The sequence below is a fragment of the Penaeus chinensis genome, chromosome 24, assembly GCF_019202785.1.
Source record: "Penaeus chinensis breed Huanghai No. 1 chromosome 24, ASM1920278v2, whole genome shotgun sequence".
Classification (NCBI taxonomy): Eukaryota; Metazoa; Arthropoda; class Malacostraca; order Decapoda; family Penaeidae; genus Penaeus; species Penaeus chinensis.
The window spans coordinates 32,362,083-32,381,330 of record NC_061842.1 but is presented as its reverse complement, the minus strand read 5'-3'; the positions used below and the strand labels follow the sequence as shown (position 1 = coordinate 32,381,330).

The following is a 19,248-nucleotide window of genomic DNA, read 5'->3' as shown; positions in this document are numbered from 1 at the left end:
TTGCATGGCTGCTTGCATGGCTGCTTGCATGCCTGCTTCCCTGCCTGCTTGACCGTCTGTCTGCCTGCCTACTCGCCCCATCTGCTTGCCCCTTATTTTCGCGTGTTCCTGCCCATTTGGCTGTTCGCTTCGCAGCACATAAATATGCTCTATCTGCCGTATTTCTTTTCCTCTCTCTGTATATATCTTCATCCTTTCGCATATTTTGTGTCGATTTCCCCCCATCCCTCCCTCCCTTCGTCCCTTCCCCCCCTCTTTCTCTTTCTCATTCTACATCTCCCTCTCTCTTTCTCTCTCCCTCTCTCTTTCTTTCTCCCTCTCTCTCTCTCATTCTACTTCTCCCTTTCCCTCCCCATTCTCTACTTTCATCTTCCTCCCTCACTCTCTACCTTTTCCTCTCCCTCTCCACCCCTCCTCCCCTATCAGAAGACTTCTTTTTATCTCACAAAAAGCCTCTATTTGCCAGATCCTCGCCGCACGCTCGCCGCACGCCCGCCGCTCGCCCGCACGCCCCGCCCATCGTGCCTTGGAAAGCCACGGCCTAAACACGGAGTCTCTCCCCTTCTACTTCCCTCGCCTCTTCCCGTCACTCTCCCCCTTTCCCCACCTCCCCTACCCGAAGAGGAAGAAAAAGAAGGAAGAAGAAGGAGAAGAATGAGAAGAAGAAGAAGGGGAAGAAAAAAGAGCGGCTGCGAGGACGATAACGGATAGGAAAAGCAAGAAAACGAAAAAGCAGTATAAGTGGTATATGCTCATTTCTAGCACTGATAATGCGATTTGGAACATAATCAATATAATCAATTAGCTTCTTATGTGTAGCTAATTAATTATATGATTGACTTGAATTACTAGGTTGAGGATATTAGACTGATAATGAATATAAAAAATACTGATACTGCTTCTAAATATAGGCAAAAAATATTAATGCTCACAATAGTATCAAACAGAACCACAGTAATGATCATGACATTGAAAATGATTATGATGACAATAATAATGATAACATTAATAACAATAATAATAACTATAATAGTAGTAATAATAATAATAATAATAATAATAATAATAATAATAATAACTACAACAACAATAATAATAATAATAATAATAACAATAATAATGATAATTATAATAATAATAGTCATAATAACAATAACAACTGTGTGTGTGTGTGTGTCTCAGCGCAAGAAGAGACTTAGAAAGAGAAGACAGATTGAGATACGCCCTTTTGACAACCACACAAAATCAGCCGCCATATCCTCACACACACCGAGGCAGCAATCCATAAAGACGAAATGCCTACTTCCCGAGCAAGTGACAAGACGGAGACGGAGCGACGAGACCCCAGCACGCGTCCAGAATGCAAAATCCTCGCTCAGACGCACAGGGAAGGAAAAAGGGGAGGGAGAAAGAGGAGAGGAGGAGAGGAGGAGAGGGAGAGGGAGGGAGGGGGAGAAAGAGGGAGGGAGGGGGAGAGAGAGAGAGGGAGGGAGGGAGGGAGGGAGGGAGGGAGGGAGGGAGGGAGAGAGGTAGGGAGAGAAGGAGGGAGAGGACAGGAGGAGAGCGAGAGGGAGAGAGGGAGGGAGAGGACAGGAGGAGAGCGAGAGGGAGGGAGAGAGGGAGAGAGGGAGAGGAGAGGAGAGGAGAGGAGGAGAGGGAGAGGAGGAGAGGGAGAGGAGGAGAGGGAGAGGAGGTGAGGGAGGGAGAGGGAGGGAGGGAGGCAGATAAAAGAGAATGACTGAATCGAGTAAGAGGGAGGGTGGGATGAAGGGAGAGAGAGGAAGGGAAGGATGAAAGGAGAGAGAGGAAGGGAGCGATGAAGGGAGAGAGAGGAAGGGAGGGATGAAGGGAGAGAGAGGATATATGGAAACAAGAAAGATATCTGCAAACAAGAAAGGTACATATGCACAAACAGACGGAGGCAGAGATGAGATAGAGAGAGAATACAGCTATATTGAACATTTAATCTATATCAACCATCGATAAAGCCTGCCCCGTCCCCGTCACGTCCACATTCCTAATAAGTAAAGGACACTAAGGTACAGTCAGAAAAATAAGTATCGTTACCCTTTGCACGAACTGATACGAAAAATCGACGAAGTGGTGCGGAACAGCGAGGCAATGTAGTTAGCACCGTAATCAGGTGTTAACAGAGAGAAGCGTTCAGTTCCTCAGTGAACACAAGTAAAGGTAGCGATAGTCTTTTTCTGATTGTACCAGGTAATGTGACCTTGGAACACTAACCTACGCCATTTGCACCCTCTGTCTTGTTTCCCTGTCTTAACGTCCATTAACGCTTATACCATAATCTATTTCCATATACATAGTATTTTATGTCACTTAATGCATAACTACGGTTTCATTGAGCCATTCGTGTCAACCTCGCCGTTCTCCCTTCCCCTTTGTCTGGTCAAAAGGCTTCTCTCTCACACACACACACACACACACACACACACACACACACACACACACACACACACACACACTCACACTCACACTCACACTCACACTCACACTCACTCACTCACTCACTCACTCACACACTCACTCACTTACTCACTTACTCACTCACACACTCACTCACACACTCACTCACTCACACACTCACTCACTCTCTCTCTCTCCCTCTCTGTCCGGTTCACTTTCCGTCGCATCCGCCCTAACAATCCCAAGAGAAATAAGCCTACCCACAGAGGGCGGAATCTAGACAAACGTGGCACAGCCGTCTGTCCCTGCCCTCGCAGCCTCTGAACTATCGAGCGGCTATTATGCGCCAAATAGACTGGTCTCTTGCTGCTAAGGGAGGTTTTTGCTCCCTCGCTCTCCACGTAGGACGATGCATCTTTGTCACTGATCGCAGCCTTTTCAAATTCACGTCAATAACGTCCCATACCGAAGGTTGTGTCGACGCGCCTACCCTCCCCAGTCGCATCTCCCCGTCGGCTGAAGCTCCCAAACTGCGCTCCGTAATAATCCTGCATCCTGCTCTTTCATCTTCCAAACCTTCGCCATAGACATGAACCGTCAATCTAACCCAGTTAATCTATTCACTGCATATCCGCACTTTTCACTATATTAACCTGGTTCATACATGGATTTATGCCGAAAGCGGTCCTGCAGCTATGACAATCCTCTGCTCACGCCACTTCTCAAGATATCACAGTTTTGAAATACATTATTCTCCCAAGCCATAATATTCAAAACTATCCCTAAGCTCTTTCACATACCCTCGCTTGCCCTGCTTTTAACAGGTTCTAATGTTTAACCCAACTGCCACTTACGTCTCTCACTAATTCCTTTCCACGCTCCCTTTAATCAACCTGATGGCCGCTATTGCTGCCCTGATCTCCCTCCCTCCAAGTGCTTCGCTTTGCAGCCCCGAACGCTCCTCTCCTTCCTGTCAGCCACGAATCACGCGCAGAGCTTCATTCTGCGTGGCTCCTCACCGTGGCATCACCATCACTCGCACTCTGCACAGCCTCCGACTCTACATAGCCTCCCATGACAATGAACAAAACAGAAAGTATCAATGCAGCATAGTCCGCCAAACCTCTCGTAGTACTAATACAGACTAATCTCCGCATTGGTACACCAGTTCCTTTCTCAGTGCAAGCAAGCGTCCTGAGCACCTGTTGTCTGGCCTTGGACTGAACTCTACGGCAGCATCTTTACTTGAGGAAGTAAAACCAACATGCAATAGCCTACATTCCGTCCTGCTTTTATTGGTTGGTGCGTGTTTACCAGAGATTCAGACTTACGAATATTCCCCATTCCCATCGTTAAGGCAAGATTAACTAATAGGCCCATCGCCTTTTGCATACTGTTGTGTCTTCCCTTGTCCCATTAATACCATCCGCATGCCTAATACCACGGCCGGCCCTCGGGATCTCCCTCTAAAGACACTCTACGGGCAAGTACATTACACAACAACGGCTGAAATACACTTCCCCGAGGAGTACCCAATTACCCGGCGCCTCGAAAAGTTCACTGGGAATTGTCGTGAGTTAAAAGTCCCCGTGTTTGGTTTCCTGAATGACGATGCCAGCGACTCGGCCCAATGAGGCGCAGATAAAGTTAAGCGCCGGCGGTTTAACGACGCAAAAGATGGGCGAGTTGGAGATAAAGAGAAACGGTGAGATAAAAAGACAAAATACTAGGACGTGAAGCGAGAAATAAAACAAAAAATGACTCTCACAAAGCCATGAACAAATGAGATCGCCAGAGAACTAAGAAGTGCACACTGCACTTACGAACATCAAAGGCAGAGTCTGGGAACTTTCTATGATGACGATAATGACAAGGATGATGGCGATGATAACGACGATGATGATGGTCATGATAATGACAATGACGATGATGATGTTAACGATGATGACGATAATGATAATGACTATAATGATGTTGATAATGACGATGACGATGACGATGGCGATGATAATGATAACAACGATGACGATGATGATGAGAGCGATTATATTATTAATAAGTCGCAACAGCCCTCGGCCATGAAGCCAAAACAGGACCGACGAGACTCACCCCCAGCGCCCGCCCCAGACTACCTCCAACATCGCCAACAACAGCACCAGCCTCCACCCCGACGCCGGCGAAGGGAAGCGGCCGCGGATGAGGGCCGTGAGTGACCCTTCCTGTCCCCCGCCCGCGCCCGCTCCTGCCGCGCCGCTTCCCACACGCCCCCACCCACCCCCTCTCGTCCTCTCCGCCCGCCCGCCCCTCTACTCCCACCCCGCCGCCCTCTTCCGCTTCGTCTGGCCGAGTCGAGCGCGCGAAGTCTATGTTCGAAGTCACGTCCACGCCTCCACTACAGCCCCCGCTCTACGCTTCGCCCGTGGCCTACAGTCCTATGCCCTACGCCCTTCGCCCCTCAGGTCGCAGCCTTCCCCCTACGCCCTAAATCCCTACATTCTCCACCCTCGCAGCCTTCATCCTAGGCCTTAGCATCCTTCAACCTGCACCCTACGCTCCCAAGCCTTGCATCCTGTTCCCGTAGCCCTAGGTCCTAAATCCTCATACCCTTCACCCTCCACCCTTCACCCTTACCCAGACAGCCATCCCATTACGCCCTACCACCCTACACGCACCGACTCACCCTCGAGCTGCATCGCCCTATCCCGTCACGTATCCCGCATACCACATACTTCTGGCCGTTAAGTATGTGGCATGTGGCATACGGACGGGCGGGAGCGAGGGGGGGCAGGTATGGGATCGCAGGGGGAGACAACGGAAGGGAATAGAGGGAGAAGAGAGAGGTGGAATAGAAGGGGGAAAGGGAGAAGAAGCGAAAGGCGGGGAAGGAAAGGAGGAGGGAGGAGGAGGGAGGAGGAGGGAGGAGGAGGGAGGAGGAGGGAGGAGGAGGGAGGAGGAGGGAGGAGGAGGGAGGAGGGGGGAGGAGGAGGGAGGAGGAGGGAGGAGGCGGGCCAGAGTGGAAATAGAAGAGTTAGTAGAAAAGTTGACTGACGACAGAGAAAAACGATGGGAGAGAGAGAGAGAGAGAGAGAGAGAGAGAGAGAGAGAGAGAGAGAGAGAGAGAGAGAGAGAGAGAGAGAGAGAGAGAGAGAGAGAGAGCGAGAGAGCGAGAGAGAGAGAGTTAGAGAGCGAGAGAGAGAGAGCGCGCGCCTAGTGCCCGTCAGCCGCAGGGCAGTGGGAGAGGGTCCCTGGCGGCTCCCAGCGCGGGCGGCCGCCGACGTGACGGCACTGGGCGAGAGGCATTCACACGGTCCCCGCATCCCGAGCACGATTGCATGATGCGTTAACTATGCATGACGAACCTCCTCCAGCGGTGCTCCCTGCCTCGCTTCTTCCTTATTCGGAAGGGAGTCGCCAGCTGGGCCGCCGCCGCTGTTTCTCTCCTGCCAAGGGGCCATTGCAGGTGCAAGTTGCAATCACGCCGCTCGCTCTCTCTCTCTCTCTCTCTCTCTCTCTCTCTCTCTCTCTCTCTCTCTCTCTCTCTCTCTCTCTCTCTCTCTCTCACTCTCTCTCTCTCACTCTCTCTCACTCTCTCTCACTCTCTCTCACTCTCTCTCACTCTCTCTCACTCTCTCTCACTCTCTCTCTCTCTCTCTTTTTCTCTCTCTCTCTCGAGCAATTGCTGTATATTTTACAAGAACAGTGTGCCTTAACGACGATCCCGCCACAACAGACAAAAAAAAAAATAACTTGTGTTAATGCAACGAGAATCCCCACATTGCAAATACAAAAATAAATAAAAACAGAAATAAAGCGGTCTTACCAACACAAGCTCTGGTAATGACCATATTACAACAGAAAAAAAAAAAGCTCTTCCACATGGTATGCGTGGCTATGCGGCCATGACAAGACCACATGTTCTGTCACACACACGGCCATTCTAAGGCGACCAAGTCATCGTCACTTCGCTCGGCGCCTGAGTGAACATGACAGATAGATAGATATATGGGCATGCAAACAGAAAGACAGACAGACAGACAGACAGACAGACAGACAGACAGACAGACAGAGAGAGAGAAAGAGAGAGCGAGCCGTAAAAGATGTTATTTCATCTAAGAATAAGAAAATAACAGAAGAAGAGTCTTTTCACGATCCTCAACAACCGAACATGAGTAAACATTTCTCTCTCTCTCTCTCTCTCTCTCTCTCTCTCTCTCTCTCTCTCTCTCTCTCTCTCTCTCACTCACTCACTCACTCACTCACTCACTCACTCACTCACTCACTCACTCACTCACTCACTCACTCACTCTCTCTCTCGCTCTGAAAAGAAAGAAATAAGTGGGAAAGGAAGAAAATAATCCCTCCATGACCATTTCATGACTCTACACTTTCCTTCGCGGCTCGAGAGAGAGGAACTAACGTGATTTTCGTCTTGGAGAAAGCAAGCAAAAGGAACAAAAAGAGTAAAAGAAGAAGGGAGAAGAGAAGAGGGGGAAAAAACAGAGAGAGAAGACGAGAGACATAGAAGGAGAAAAAAAAATAAGGAAGAAGAGAAAAACGAGACGAGAGATATGGGAAGAGAACCCAATAAATAAATAAATAAATATAAATTAAATAAAATAAATAAAGTCAACATCTAAATAAGGAAGGAAAATACCACGAGAATCGCAATAACGCGAAAAATCTGCGACGAGGCAGCCAAGAAGCGAGAAAGCCGCGGGCCGCCGTCCGCCCGCGCCTCCTCCGCCCGCCCGCCGCAGGTCGCGAGGGGGCGTGGTCGGGCACTCACGCCCTTGGCACTGGCACTCCTCCGGCCCCCTATCCCTGTCGCCCTACCCTCCACCGCCGCCCGCTGACCCTCGCCCACACGACGTCTGGCGAGCGATTACGCAAGGGACGCCTCCGGGACACACGCTGGCATCCTTCGTGAGTCAACACTATCTTCGTCTTCATCTTAACTGCATTTCCAAATTCTAACCGAACGCCCTCATAGAGAGAGAGCGAAGCCGCATTCTCCATCTAGCTTCACCCCCCCCACCCCCTTCGCCCTTTCCACCCCCTCCCCCATCCCCGGTCCCGGGAGAGAGGGAGAAAGAGAAGGAGAGAAGGAGAGAAGGAGAGAAGGAGAGAGAGAAAAAAAGAGAGAGAAAAAAAAGAGAAAGAGAAAGAGCAAGAGAACGAGAAAGAGAAAGAGAGAGAAAGAGAGAAAGAGAGAAAGAGAGAAAGAGAGAAAAAGAAAAAGAGAGAAACAGCGAAAGAGGAACGAGAAAGAGAGGCCGAGCAGGCCGGACCCAGCCTGAGCGTGACCAAGGGCGACAGAGCCCGAGAGAGCCCCCCCCCCCCCCATCCCCGGGTGAAGCAGCGTGACTCTGCGGCGGGCGGGCGGGCGGGCGGGCGTGTGAGTCAGAGCGGCAGCCGTCCCTCGCCGGCCTCGCTGCCAAGGCCGGGCAAGGGCGGCTGAGCGGCCCCGCGCCCACGTCACCGTCACGCCGCACTTACGCCGACCCTCATCCCGCCGCAGACACTCATCCCCGTCGCCCCCGCGCGCGCACGCTCCCAGGGCGCACTTGCACGCACGGATGGCGCAAGGATACACAAAAATAATATACAACGATGACATAGAAATTTCATAAAAAACAAAGTTACTCCACACAATCACCTGCCTTAAACACTACCCTACTGAATACCACTCTACCACAACAAGAAACAGTACACAGTAGCCGCAAACAAAAACAACATCGTTCGGCCCTTGCAAAAAACACGGTCGGATATCCGACTGACAGCAAGACGGGATTTTGGTGCTGATAATGTTTACATAAAAAAAAATATATATATATAAATTAGCCTCGCTTATTTTCCCCGGTAAAAGCTGGAAATTCAGACCTTTGTTATGTGCACGTGGAATAACACTTTATTCATCCAAGCCAAACATCAGCCTGGGGAGCAACACATATCACCACTTTATTCATCCATGCAAAATACTATAACATAACCTAATCCTGATAGTGAGTGAATGAAGTCTGCAATGCTCACACTAAAGCTATTACGAAACGATTCGGTAGCCAATCACACACAAAAACAACAATAATAAAAATGAAATCATTGACGTTAATCCTGCAATTGGAGCAGACAAACACGCTTCGGAAAAATGACACGCCTTCTAACCGTCTATATTTACGAGTCTCATGGGCCGGCTTCCGGCACTCCGTGCTAATCAGGTCGTTCGTTCCTCGCTGCCATGGGTTTTCCGCTGTGGCATATACGTACTCACAGACAAACGCACGCACGCTGACCCAGACACAGACAATCAAATACATACACACACAAGCGCGAGCGCGCACACGCACACGCACACACACGCACGCACGGGCGGCGACACAGAGCCCTCCGCACGCCCGCTCACGCCACGGCCTATGGTGGCGCGGGCGCAGCCAGGGTAGGCCTAGACGATGTCGGCGGCCCTCGCTCCGCGTGTAATCCTCACGTCCCCGTCTCCTAATCCCTGCCTTTAATTCCCCGCGGAGAGCTGATCAATTATCTTTTCTGCGTTTTCGCTTTTTTTTTCTCCTTTTATTCAATAATTCCGAAGGTTGGTCAATCTGTAAATGCGGAGGGACGGCTCGCTCTCTCTCTCTCTCCCTCCCTTTCCTTCCCTCAACCACTCACCCCCTCTCTACCTGTCTCAGTACCCCCCCCCCCTCATTTCCATGACGTCACGACATTCATCCCCGCCAAGCAACCTGTGGAGGCCATGCACGGACAAAACACAAACTGAAAGCGTAACAAGAAACAGACAAAATAGATTATATAACGTTACCATATTTGAGCTGATAACCAGGAGGAGAGAAGGAGGAATGGGAATAGGAACAGGAGTAAGAAAAGGAGGAGGTAGAAAGGAGGAGATGAGGAGAAAACGGGGAAAATTACAACTTTCAGTTTTGTATTGGTGCTTTGTCACCGCTTAATTGAGCTTTAAATTCCTGATTAATAAAAACGGGGAAGGGAGCACATGAAAAAGGAAAAGACAAGGCAGGAAAAGAATATGGAGGAGGAGAAGGAGGAGGAGGAGGAGGAGGAGGAGGAGGAGGAGGAGGAGGAGGAGGAGGAGGAGGAGAAGGAGGAGGAGGAGGAGAAGGAGGAGGAAGATAAAGATGATGAGGAGGATAAGATTAAGAAAAGAGGAAGAAAAGGAGGAAGGTAAGGCGAAGAAGAAAAAACGACGAAAAGGGAAACGGAAAAAAGGAAAGGCAAATCGTGAAGGAAAAGAGAAAGAAAATGACGAAGAAGAAAAAAAAACAAAGACGAAGAAGAAAAAGAAGACGAAGACGAAGAAGAGGAAAAGAAAAAGAAGAAGAAGAAGAAGAAGAAGACGTAAGAGAAAAAGACGAAGGCGAAGACGAAGAAGAATAAGAAAACGAAAAAGACGAAGACGAAGAAGAAGATAAAGCAGAATAAAAGAATAAAAGAGGGAGCCCACGAGAGATCCGCACTACCCCCTGGTTACGCCCGTCCCGACACGAGCGGGCGACAGAGCCGGCCTAATGCTGGCAAATTACCTCATTCGTTCACTTGAAAACCCACAGCGGAGTAAACGGGCTCACTTAACGCACCGGAGTATCGCCTTTTGACTGTTTCTCCACCGGAAACGGATCTAACTTCATTCGATTTTGTTAGATTACCCTCATTATAATTTACTAATCAACGTTGATATGATCGTCGACACTTCTGCATTACCTTTCTTGTTCTCTTTTTCATTCAATTATCTGTTTACTTCATGGACGTAATTCACTGATAGTTACTTTTATTACTACCACCATTACCACCATCGTCGATACCACCATCGTCGTTATCATCATTACCATCATCATTACCATCACCATCATCACCACCACCATCCATTTCGCCAACAAAGAAATGTTTCTCCGGCATCCTTCCTCCTTCCTCCTCCCCCTCCTCCTCCCCCTCCTCCTCCCTGCTCGCTCCCCTCCCCACCTCCGAAGCCAGACCCAGCCCAAGCCCTGCGCCGAATCCCAAAGGAAGCTGCTCTGAGGCCCAGGCCCCCCCTCCCCCCCGACCCTCTTCTCAGCCCACAGCAGTCGCGCGAGTGCCCCGCCGCGGCGCCGGGACGCTTCGCACACGGGGACACGGGCACAGGTACATGGAGACACACAAGTAAACTCGAATGTACACACAAATCGGCGGACACGAATGTAGACATATCTTGGGAGACATATGTAGACGAATTTAAAAAAAAAGGTATACACACACGATATACACACAGGTACACACAAACGTACACACATACAAGAAGAAACAGGTAGAGAGGGAGGTAGATACAGGCGGATATACAGGTAGACACAGGTAGACACAGGTAGACACAGGTAGACAGGGAGGAAGGCAGCTCGCCGGTAGCTTCCACAGTCTACTCCACCGCACGGGTGTTCCACGTGGCGGCGCGAACCACACCGCTGCCGCCGCCACGACGTGCGTACGCAACGTCGGCGGCAGCGGCGGCGGCGGCGCCCACACGCTGTATTTTGGGTCCCGTGGGCGCTGTAGGGGGCCGGGGAGGAACCGCGCGGGATACGTCGCTCCGCACTCTATTGGCACCTTTGCATGGCTGCGTTCCCCGGGGATGGCTATATTTACATCGGAAATGGGCCTCGCGCATTTCATTAATACTTTCTTCAGGGTAAGGAGGCCGATTGTGATGTGTCTATAACGCAGAAGGTGGAATTCCCATGTCCATAATGCAGAGGGCGGTACTTCGCTGCTGATAACATAAGGAGTGACGTTTCTATACTTTTAAAACAGAAGGTGGTATGTCCATGCCTATAAAACAGAGTGATATTCTTATGCCTATAATAAAAGAAGGTGATACATCTTTACCTGTAACAGATTATTTCTACGCCTATTACACAGAGGGCGGCAAGTCCAAATCTATAACACCTGACAGAAATATTGCCGCTACTACGCACGTGGATGCACCACCCCATGTATAAGCAGATTATTTACGCTATCTATAAATCCTAATATTTTCAAATACTTATTCTTATTACAGACGCGAACGAGAACATATATATTTACACACATCCCCTGCTGCATCGACGCAACTCTCGCCATACAAGCGATACATCTCTCTGTGCACGGACGCTGGTCCACCGACAACCCCTCACGTTACAGTACCGAGGAAGCCAGAGGAGGAGGAGGAGGAGGAGGAGGAGGAGGAGGAGGAGGAGGAGGAGGAGGAGGAGGAGGAGGAGGAGGAGGAGGTGGAGGTGGAAAAGAAGGAGGAGGAGGAGGAGGAGGTGGAAAAGAAGGAGGGAGGAGGAGGAGGAGGAGGAGGAGGAGGAGGAGGAGGAGGAGGAGGAGGAGGAGGAGGAGGTGGAAAAGGAGGAGGAGGAAGAGGAAGAAGATGAAGAGGAAGAAGATGAAGAGGAAGAGGAAGAGGAAGAGGAGGAGGAGGAGGAGGAGGAACGCCATCTGTTGGGTGTGGAAAGCGCGAAACAACGATCCCACGCCTTAGCGAAGACCGTCTCTGGGACCGCTACTTACAAGGCCGAGAATCCCGTGCCGACCATCGGGGCAGCTCTCCTCCCTCTCCCCTTCCCCCTTCCCCCTTTCCCTTATCCTCTGTTTACATGCCGAAAGGAGGAAAAATACGCACCAAGACCGGATTGTACGACCGACCCCGGAGAGCGACTCCTTAAAAACGCCCAGAAAATATAGAAAAACAAATAAATATCCTAATAAACGGAAAACTACAAGCGAGAAGACGAAATCACGCACACCCTTCCCCCAGGAGAAGCGAATAAACCATTCTAACGTGCAGCAGCTACCACTCGCAAGTACTTGATTCCACTTAAGAGAAACTGCCTCCCAATTACCCCCCTCCCCCCTTCCCTCCACCCACTAATACCCCTCCCCCTTTTCTCGAGCGCAAGGTGCGTGTGGAGGGGCGCGGCGCACTTGCGGGGGGGTGGGGGGCAGAGAGGGAGGGAAAGAGTGAAGGAGGGGGAGGAAAGGAGAGAAAGAAGAGAAGGGAAGGGAAGGGAAGGGAAGGGTAGGGAAGGGGGGGAGAGAGAGAGAGAGAGAGAGAGAGAGAGAGAGAGAGAGAGAGAGAGAGAGAGAGAGAGAGAGAGAGAGAGAGAGAGAGAGAGAGAGAGAAAGACGAGAATGAATGAATCGAGTAAGAGAAGAAAAGTGTGGGCGAGGGGAAAACAAGGAGATAAAAAGAGAGGAAGAGAAGTGGGAGGGGAAAAAAGAGAAGACCGGGGAAAGAAGATGACTTAGAAAACAAGGAGGAGTTGGGGGGAAAGGAGAGGGAAGAGGAGACCGAGGAAGAAGGAAAACGAAAGTGAAAGTGAAAAGGAGGAGGAGGGAAGAGGGGCAACGGAAAGAGAAAAGAAGACCGAGGAAGAAAGAGTACGAGAGGGAAAAGGAGAGGGAAAGACGGAGTCGGGCAGAGCGCAGCAGGGTTCCGCAGCGCCGCCCTCATCACGTGCAATGTCAGTCAGTCATAACCCGCTTTGTCGGCAGAGGAGGAACGTCAAACTTGTCACAATTTTTCCTCCCCCCCTCTGCCCCCACCCGATCAAAAGCGATGACTCAACGAGCTGCGTTTGTGGCGGAAATTTGATAAGCGATACGGATCCAAAAAATATGGAATACCTCGAGACGCCTTATCGCGTTCCGTTGCATCCGATAAGCGGCTGGCGTCCTACGTTGCAAGCTCTCTCTCTCCCTCTCTCTCCTTCCAACGCCATCTTTCCATCCAACTTCCGGTCGGTCTGTTCTTTCTCATTTTTTTCACAGTCCACCCATCCATTCATTCCATATCCTCCTCCCCATCTTCTCTCTCTCATTCGCTTTCCTCTTCCTATTTTCAGTCCACCTTTCATTTACCTTTCCCTGTTTATCATCTATCCATCCATCTATCCCACACCTACCCATCTATCCCTCCTCTCTCCCTTTCCATCCTTCTAGTTATCCCTCCTTCCCCCTCCTGTTCATCCATCTATCTCTCCTCTCCCCCACCTATACATCTAACCCTCTTCTCTCCCTTCTATCCATCCATCTCCCCCCTTCACTCCATCTATCCCTCATCTCCCTCCTCTTATCTATCTATTCCTCCTCTTCCCCCTCCTACCTATCTATTCCTCCTCTTCCCCCTCCTACCCATCTCTCCCTCCTCTTCCCCCTCCTGTCCCTCTATCCCTCTCTCTTGCCCCCTTCTATCCCCCCACCATCCGCTCCCCCACCCACTCACCTCACCTCACCTACTGGGCAAGGGGCCACGCCATTCTCGCCCCTATCGACGTCCCTGTCACGGCGCTAATTACTAGCCAATGATACGACATTCAAATCAAATTTCAAAGTTCACTAAGCTTTCGCTGCTCGTAACGTGACAAGTCCGACGCCGAGAGGGATCAGGGAACGTGTAAATACATAGATAAATTAATAAACGAGGAGGTGAGAAACGCCGAAACGTCAAAGGTGTGTGGGTTTTTTTAGGTGGCAAGGCAAGTGCTTTGGAATTTGAGGAAGTGAGCTTCTCTTTGGTATATATTCTGATGGATAAGATGATGGATAAGGTGGTGGTGGTGGTGGTGATGATGATGATGATGATGATGATGATGATGATGATGATGATGATGATGATGATGATGATGATGATGATGATGATGATGATGATGACGATGATGACGATGATGACGATGATGATGATATTCTCTCATTCGCTCTCTCTCTCTCTCATCATCTATCCTCGTCCTATGAAATTTTAACCTGCTCAAGAAGATACGCGGACTCTATCGAGCTGTACAAACAACAACAACAAAACCGAATCAATAACACGAATACGAATCATACAGAATAACCCCCTTCCAACCACTCGACCCCCCCCCACCTCAACCCCCCCGCAGCTGTTTCTCCTCCCGTCGTAAAGTGTCCTCTCTGTCTCTCTAGCTTGTTATCCGTCGGTTACGTTGATAACCCTTCCCATCCCGCTCCCGCTCCCGCTCCCCCTCCCCCCTCCCTCTCACCCTCTCGCTCTTCCCCCTTCCCCTGCTGCACCCTTTCCCCTCTTCTCTTCTCCGTCCTCTCGCTCCCCTCTTCTGCTCCTCCTCCTCCTCTTCCTACGCATCCCTTCCCTCTCCTCTCTCCCTCTCCTCTTCAACACTGTCTGGCCGCCTCTTCAAATCGGCATAAATAATACCTTCCTCTCCTCTTGTCCCGTTCCACCATCTCCTACTCCTCCTTCCTCTGCACCTCCATCAGATAATTCTTTACGTTTTCTCATCTTTTCGCGTCTTTCGCTCGTTCTTAACATCCCTCGTTCCATTGCAACCACACACCAACCCACCCTGCCTTCCTCCCTCCTCCCCTCACCCTTCTTCCTCCTCCTTTCCCTCTTTTCCCTCTTCTCTTTCTCCTGTCATTTCCCTCAACCTAAATACCCCTTAAACTCTAGCACATTCCCCCCCCCCCCCCCTGCAGCCTTTCACACTCCTCTCTTCTCTCTTGTCCACTTCACTGCACTTTCAGTTTGGAAATGCAAATCACTGCCACCTCTCTTGCAAAATATCCATTGAGAACGATGGTAATAAAACTCTACAAATATTTCCAGTTTCCCTTTAATAAAAAACACATCATCTTATTTTGACTTTTTTTACTTCTGTAAATATCGACCAGGAATATATACCTCCTCCAAAATGGGAAAGACCACCTGCCAACCCAACCTCAAATGTGCTCTCTGACAAAAACAAATAAACCAAAGGACAAAACTACCTACAAAAAGAGAGCAACAGACAACAACCCCAAGAGCAACAACGATAAAAATGAGCAGGAAAAGACGGCATCAGAAAACCACACACTCACCTATCGAATATGGATGGCTTCTCTTTCTTGACGTAGTTGGAGGGGACGTAGCCGGCCTGGTTGCGGTTGTTCATGACCCGCCACCAGTGCTTTGAGTCGTCAAGGAGGAGCAAGCGCTCATTCTTGCGGAGGTCCAGCTCATGGCTGCCCTGGGCCGTGTAGTCATACTTGGCCGTCACCCAGCAGTCCTCCCCTACTGACTTGCCTGCCATGGCCGAGGGAAAAGCCAGGGCAGGGGTAGGGCGGAGGAAGAGAGAAAAAACAAAAAACGTGTTAAGCAAAAAATGTACTGGTGTGCGATAAAATCTGAAATGCCAAAAAAAGGACTCTGAGAAAAAATAACAATGGATTCCTTATTAATAAAATGAAGAAGAATAACTGTCACTTTCCACCATTACTGACACATAAAAAAAAAGACAGATCCATAAAAACAACCTTTCCATTGACCTGCATTCCCCTTGGCTGATGCAATGAAGATAAACAAATGTGTTTGTATATTTCTTCAGTATGAATAGTCTAACAGTGTAATAATAACGGACTACTCAATTACAAGCCAGACAGAGCAGGAAGACAAGGAAGGAGGAAATGTAACAAGCAAGAAAGGGGTACAGAGGTGGATGAAGAGAAAAAGGAGAAAGAAGTGGAAAAATAATAAAATGACAAAGAAGACTGAGAATACATAGAAAATAAAGCAAAACAAGGAGAAGAAGAAGAAGAAAAAAAAAAAGATAATGATTATATAAAAAAAACAAATACAAAATAATAGCGACAGCGATGAACTCAGAAAGAAATAGATGCAAAAGAAGTAAACTACACGCTCTACGAGTAGTTACATATCTTCATAATAATATATGCATAGTACACTCCTACAAAGACTTTCCCTTCCACAGCTGGTACTTTAACCCTTAAACTCTGCCTAGGAATTCCAACTTAATGGGGACTCTGACTAATAAACTGTTCTTTTATTTGTTCCTTCTAACTTGCTTACTCAAAAAAAGTCTTCTACTTTTCTCACTCTTTAACAATTCATTGAAACAAGAACCCTGACCTGCTTCTAGACAATAATCATGATGAAGTAACAAGAAAATAATGCAACATCCTGCAAAATGTAATTGCTCCTTGAGTCAAAAGCAGTGCAAGACCTGAGGCATGTGCAAAGTGCAAAGTTGAGTCTCTCCTTATAATTTTCCTGGACGCACATGATGTCCTCTCATTCTCATTTTGATTTAAGGATGATGTAGCCTCTAATAAAAGATTTTTTTTTTATACTTTCTGAAGGAATACTGTGCTGAAGATTCAATTGTTCAGCCTGTCTTGAAATAAGAGCTTACATTACTTATAAAAATATGATATCTGTGCAATAACAAATAGAACTACCAAGATGCTTGTGGTATTTCATTTAACTATTGTCTAACAAATGTTTTATAAATCTTTAGAAGTTGTTTGTTAAGATTATTTATTTTTTAGAAGTTTATATTTGATATCCGATATCCAGCTTGTTAAGCTTGAATTTATTATGTAGTATACTGGTATGTATAGACTACTGCATAAACAACTATTCAGCCTTATAAGATAATTTATAAAGAAAAGGTAATATTCAAAAATACTCATTTTACCACATATATCATTTTATGCTTAAATACACGTCTCTGTTTGGTAGTTTTCCATACAGTCTGAAGCTCTTGTTCTTGTTGGTGCAGTGTTAGGTCAAGGGCTCCCTGCCATTGTTCCTCCAGCAAAGACCAGCAAACCTCCACCAATTATAGAGTTTGGGCTGATCCTTTCCTGAATATAACAGAAGTCTGCCAGTTCTATCTTGCCAGATAACATACAGTGAAGGTTTGTTAGCCTTTGTCTGAGTGCCAAAGGGTGGAGGCCCATATTGAATGTGTGAATGTCCTATAGACAATTACCAAATGTGAGGCACTCAATTTATCTTTAGAAATGCTACAATAATTCCCTTTCAGGAGATTAAAAAAAAAAAAGCCCTATTGATGACAAGAATATGAGAGAGAAAATAACCACTTTCCTATATAGATATCAAATGAAAATTTAAAAGTGATGACAAAATAAAGATAAAGACGATTTATTCCAATCCACAAACATCTGACAAAATGATTGAAAGACACATGCACCTCCATCAATGGTCTGTTGGCACCCAGGCAAAGGTCAACCAACATCTACCACTTGTGTCTTGGCAAAACAGAGCTCATTCATCCCCCTGGCAAGATGATGTCAAAAAAAGAACCAGTCTAAACTCTATCTTACAAGAATAAACAAGCTGGTGGTTTGCCAAATTTGCTAGAGCATCAAAATCATGGCAACTGCTAAACACTAACCAATTATATATGTACTGGACTTCACAATGTAAACCAAATCACAGCAAGCATTAAATGAATATGTATGTAACACAGACAAGATAATCTTTTAAAAATACACCGGATTTAAAAGCTATTTCCTGATCCTCATGATCTTAACATTAATATGATCCAGATAGTAAAACTGATAATATAATTTGCAATTTGCTACTGATGTTGAAATGGTCAACTGTAAATTGAACAGAACATACTACGTCTGGCAATGCATTTCTTTCACCAGTTTCTTTGTATTGTGATACCAAAATACCAAAATCACATCTTAAGAGGTTGAGTAACTGAAACTCCTTTCATTGTAACTGCTACTGCCTTCTCAAATAATGCTGATAAGTTTCCAAGCGTTATTTCAAACCTTGTCAACACACACAATGTTTTCAGAATGTCAATTGAATTGTGGCTATTAACATGAAACTAAAAATCACAAGATATATACCAAATACTTTTCTCAAAGAATTAAAATCAAGTGTAACACTCTTAAACACACAGCATCATGTGTAGGCCAAAGCTACCTAATCAACACAAACAACCTTCTTTAATAAGGGTAATCCAAACAACATTCTAAAAAGAGAAATAGCTTGTGAACCTAAATATCAGGACCACAATATCCACAGGAGACAAGAATGAGTCATACAAGACCTGTCAAAACGAATCCGAAATGTGTCAAATTACGTAAAATTTCACAATGCGACCTTAAATACCTGGGCAGTATTCACAAAACCGTCTGTTTACGAATGACTATATCGCCGAGAACGTGAAAACACATGAGAGAAAACACAAGACAATTATCTCTCGACAAAGTCCCTGATAATGACACTCCCACACCACCACAGCAAAACGACAAAGAAAAAAGTATAAGTAGAGGCGAAAAACGAAACGGAAGAGGAATATCAAGCCTTAATTAGAGTAAATGTTCCGAGATCGAGAGTGACAACAAAACTCTAACAACTACATCTGACAACAAAAACACTAGCATCTTCCCACGGTCTTACTAATAAGCCTTAGACAAGCTCCATTCACGCTATATTTCGCTCATCCGAATATCAAGTCACTGACTTTGACTTACCTAACTTTAAGCTCGACATGATTACAACATTCCTAAAAAAATCGCGACGAATTTCACTTAAAAATCGCAAAGAAATTCCATGTCACTCCTTCTTGTTTGGATTCGGTAATAGACACTGAGACTCTGCCAGTGGACAGGATTCGGTTTGGAAATAAAGTAAGATTCGGTATCTTTTTAAGAGGATCGAAAGTGATCTAAAGAGTGTTCGAATGTGCCGATGCGCTTTTGTTTCAAAACGTAGTATCGATAATCTGCCGAATCTTTTACTTATAACAATGGAAGCAGATGTTCCCAAACTTTTCATAATCAATAATGAAATAAAATCAAATCCTGCTCTCTTATTGTAAATATTTAAGATATTTGATAAACTCGTTAAATTTACACTATGAAGAAGATTCAAGAAGACTGTAAGCTCGTATAGTTTATATACTGAGTCCGTCAATGAGTTATCACTCTGGACAGATGAGTGCCACAATGAGTGAAAATCCAACAAATTAATATTCCAGT

At 47.1% G+C, this 19,248-nt stretch overlaps 1 protein-coding gene across 1 annotated transcript in view; it reads right to left on the bottom strand.

Moving 5' to 3' along the window:
* LOC125037810 (cytoplasmic protein NCK2-like) overlaps positions 1-18,858 on the bottom strand; it is an 81,216-nt gene extending 62,358 nt beyond the window's left edge. The window contains exons 1-2 of the mRNA XM_047631036.1: positions 18,742-18,858; positions 15,304-15,508 (exon numbers count right to left, since the gene is read on the bottom strand). Coding sequence (XP_047486992.1) covers positions 15,304-15,508; positions 18,742-18,760 — 224 coding nt within the window. The 5' untranslated portion in view covers positions 18,761-18,858. The remainder of the gene's footprint in view (positions 1-15,303; positions 15,509-18,741) is intronic.
* Between the last annotated feature and the right edge of the window lie 390 nt (positions 18,859-19,248).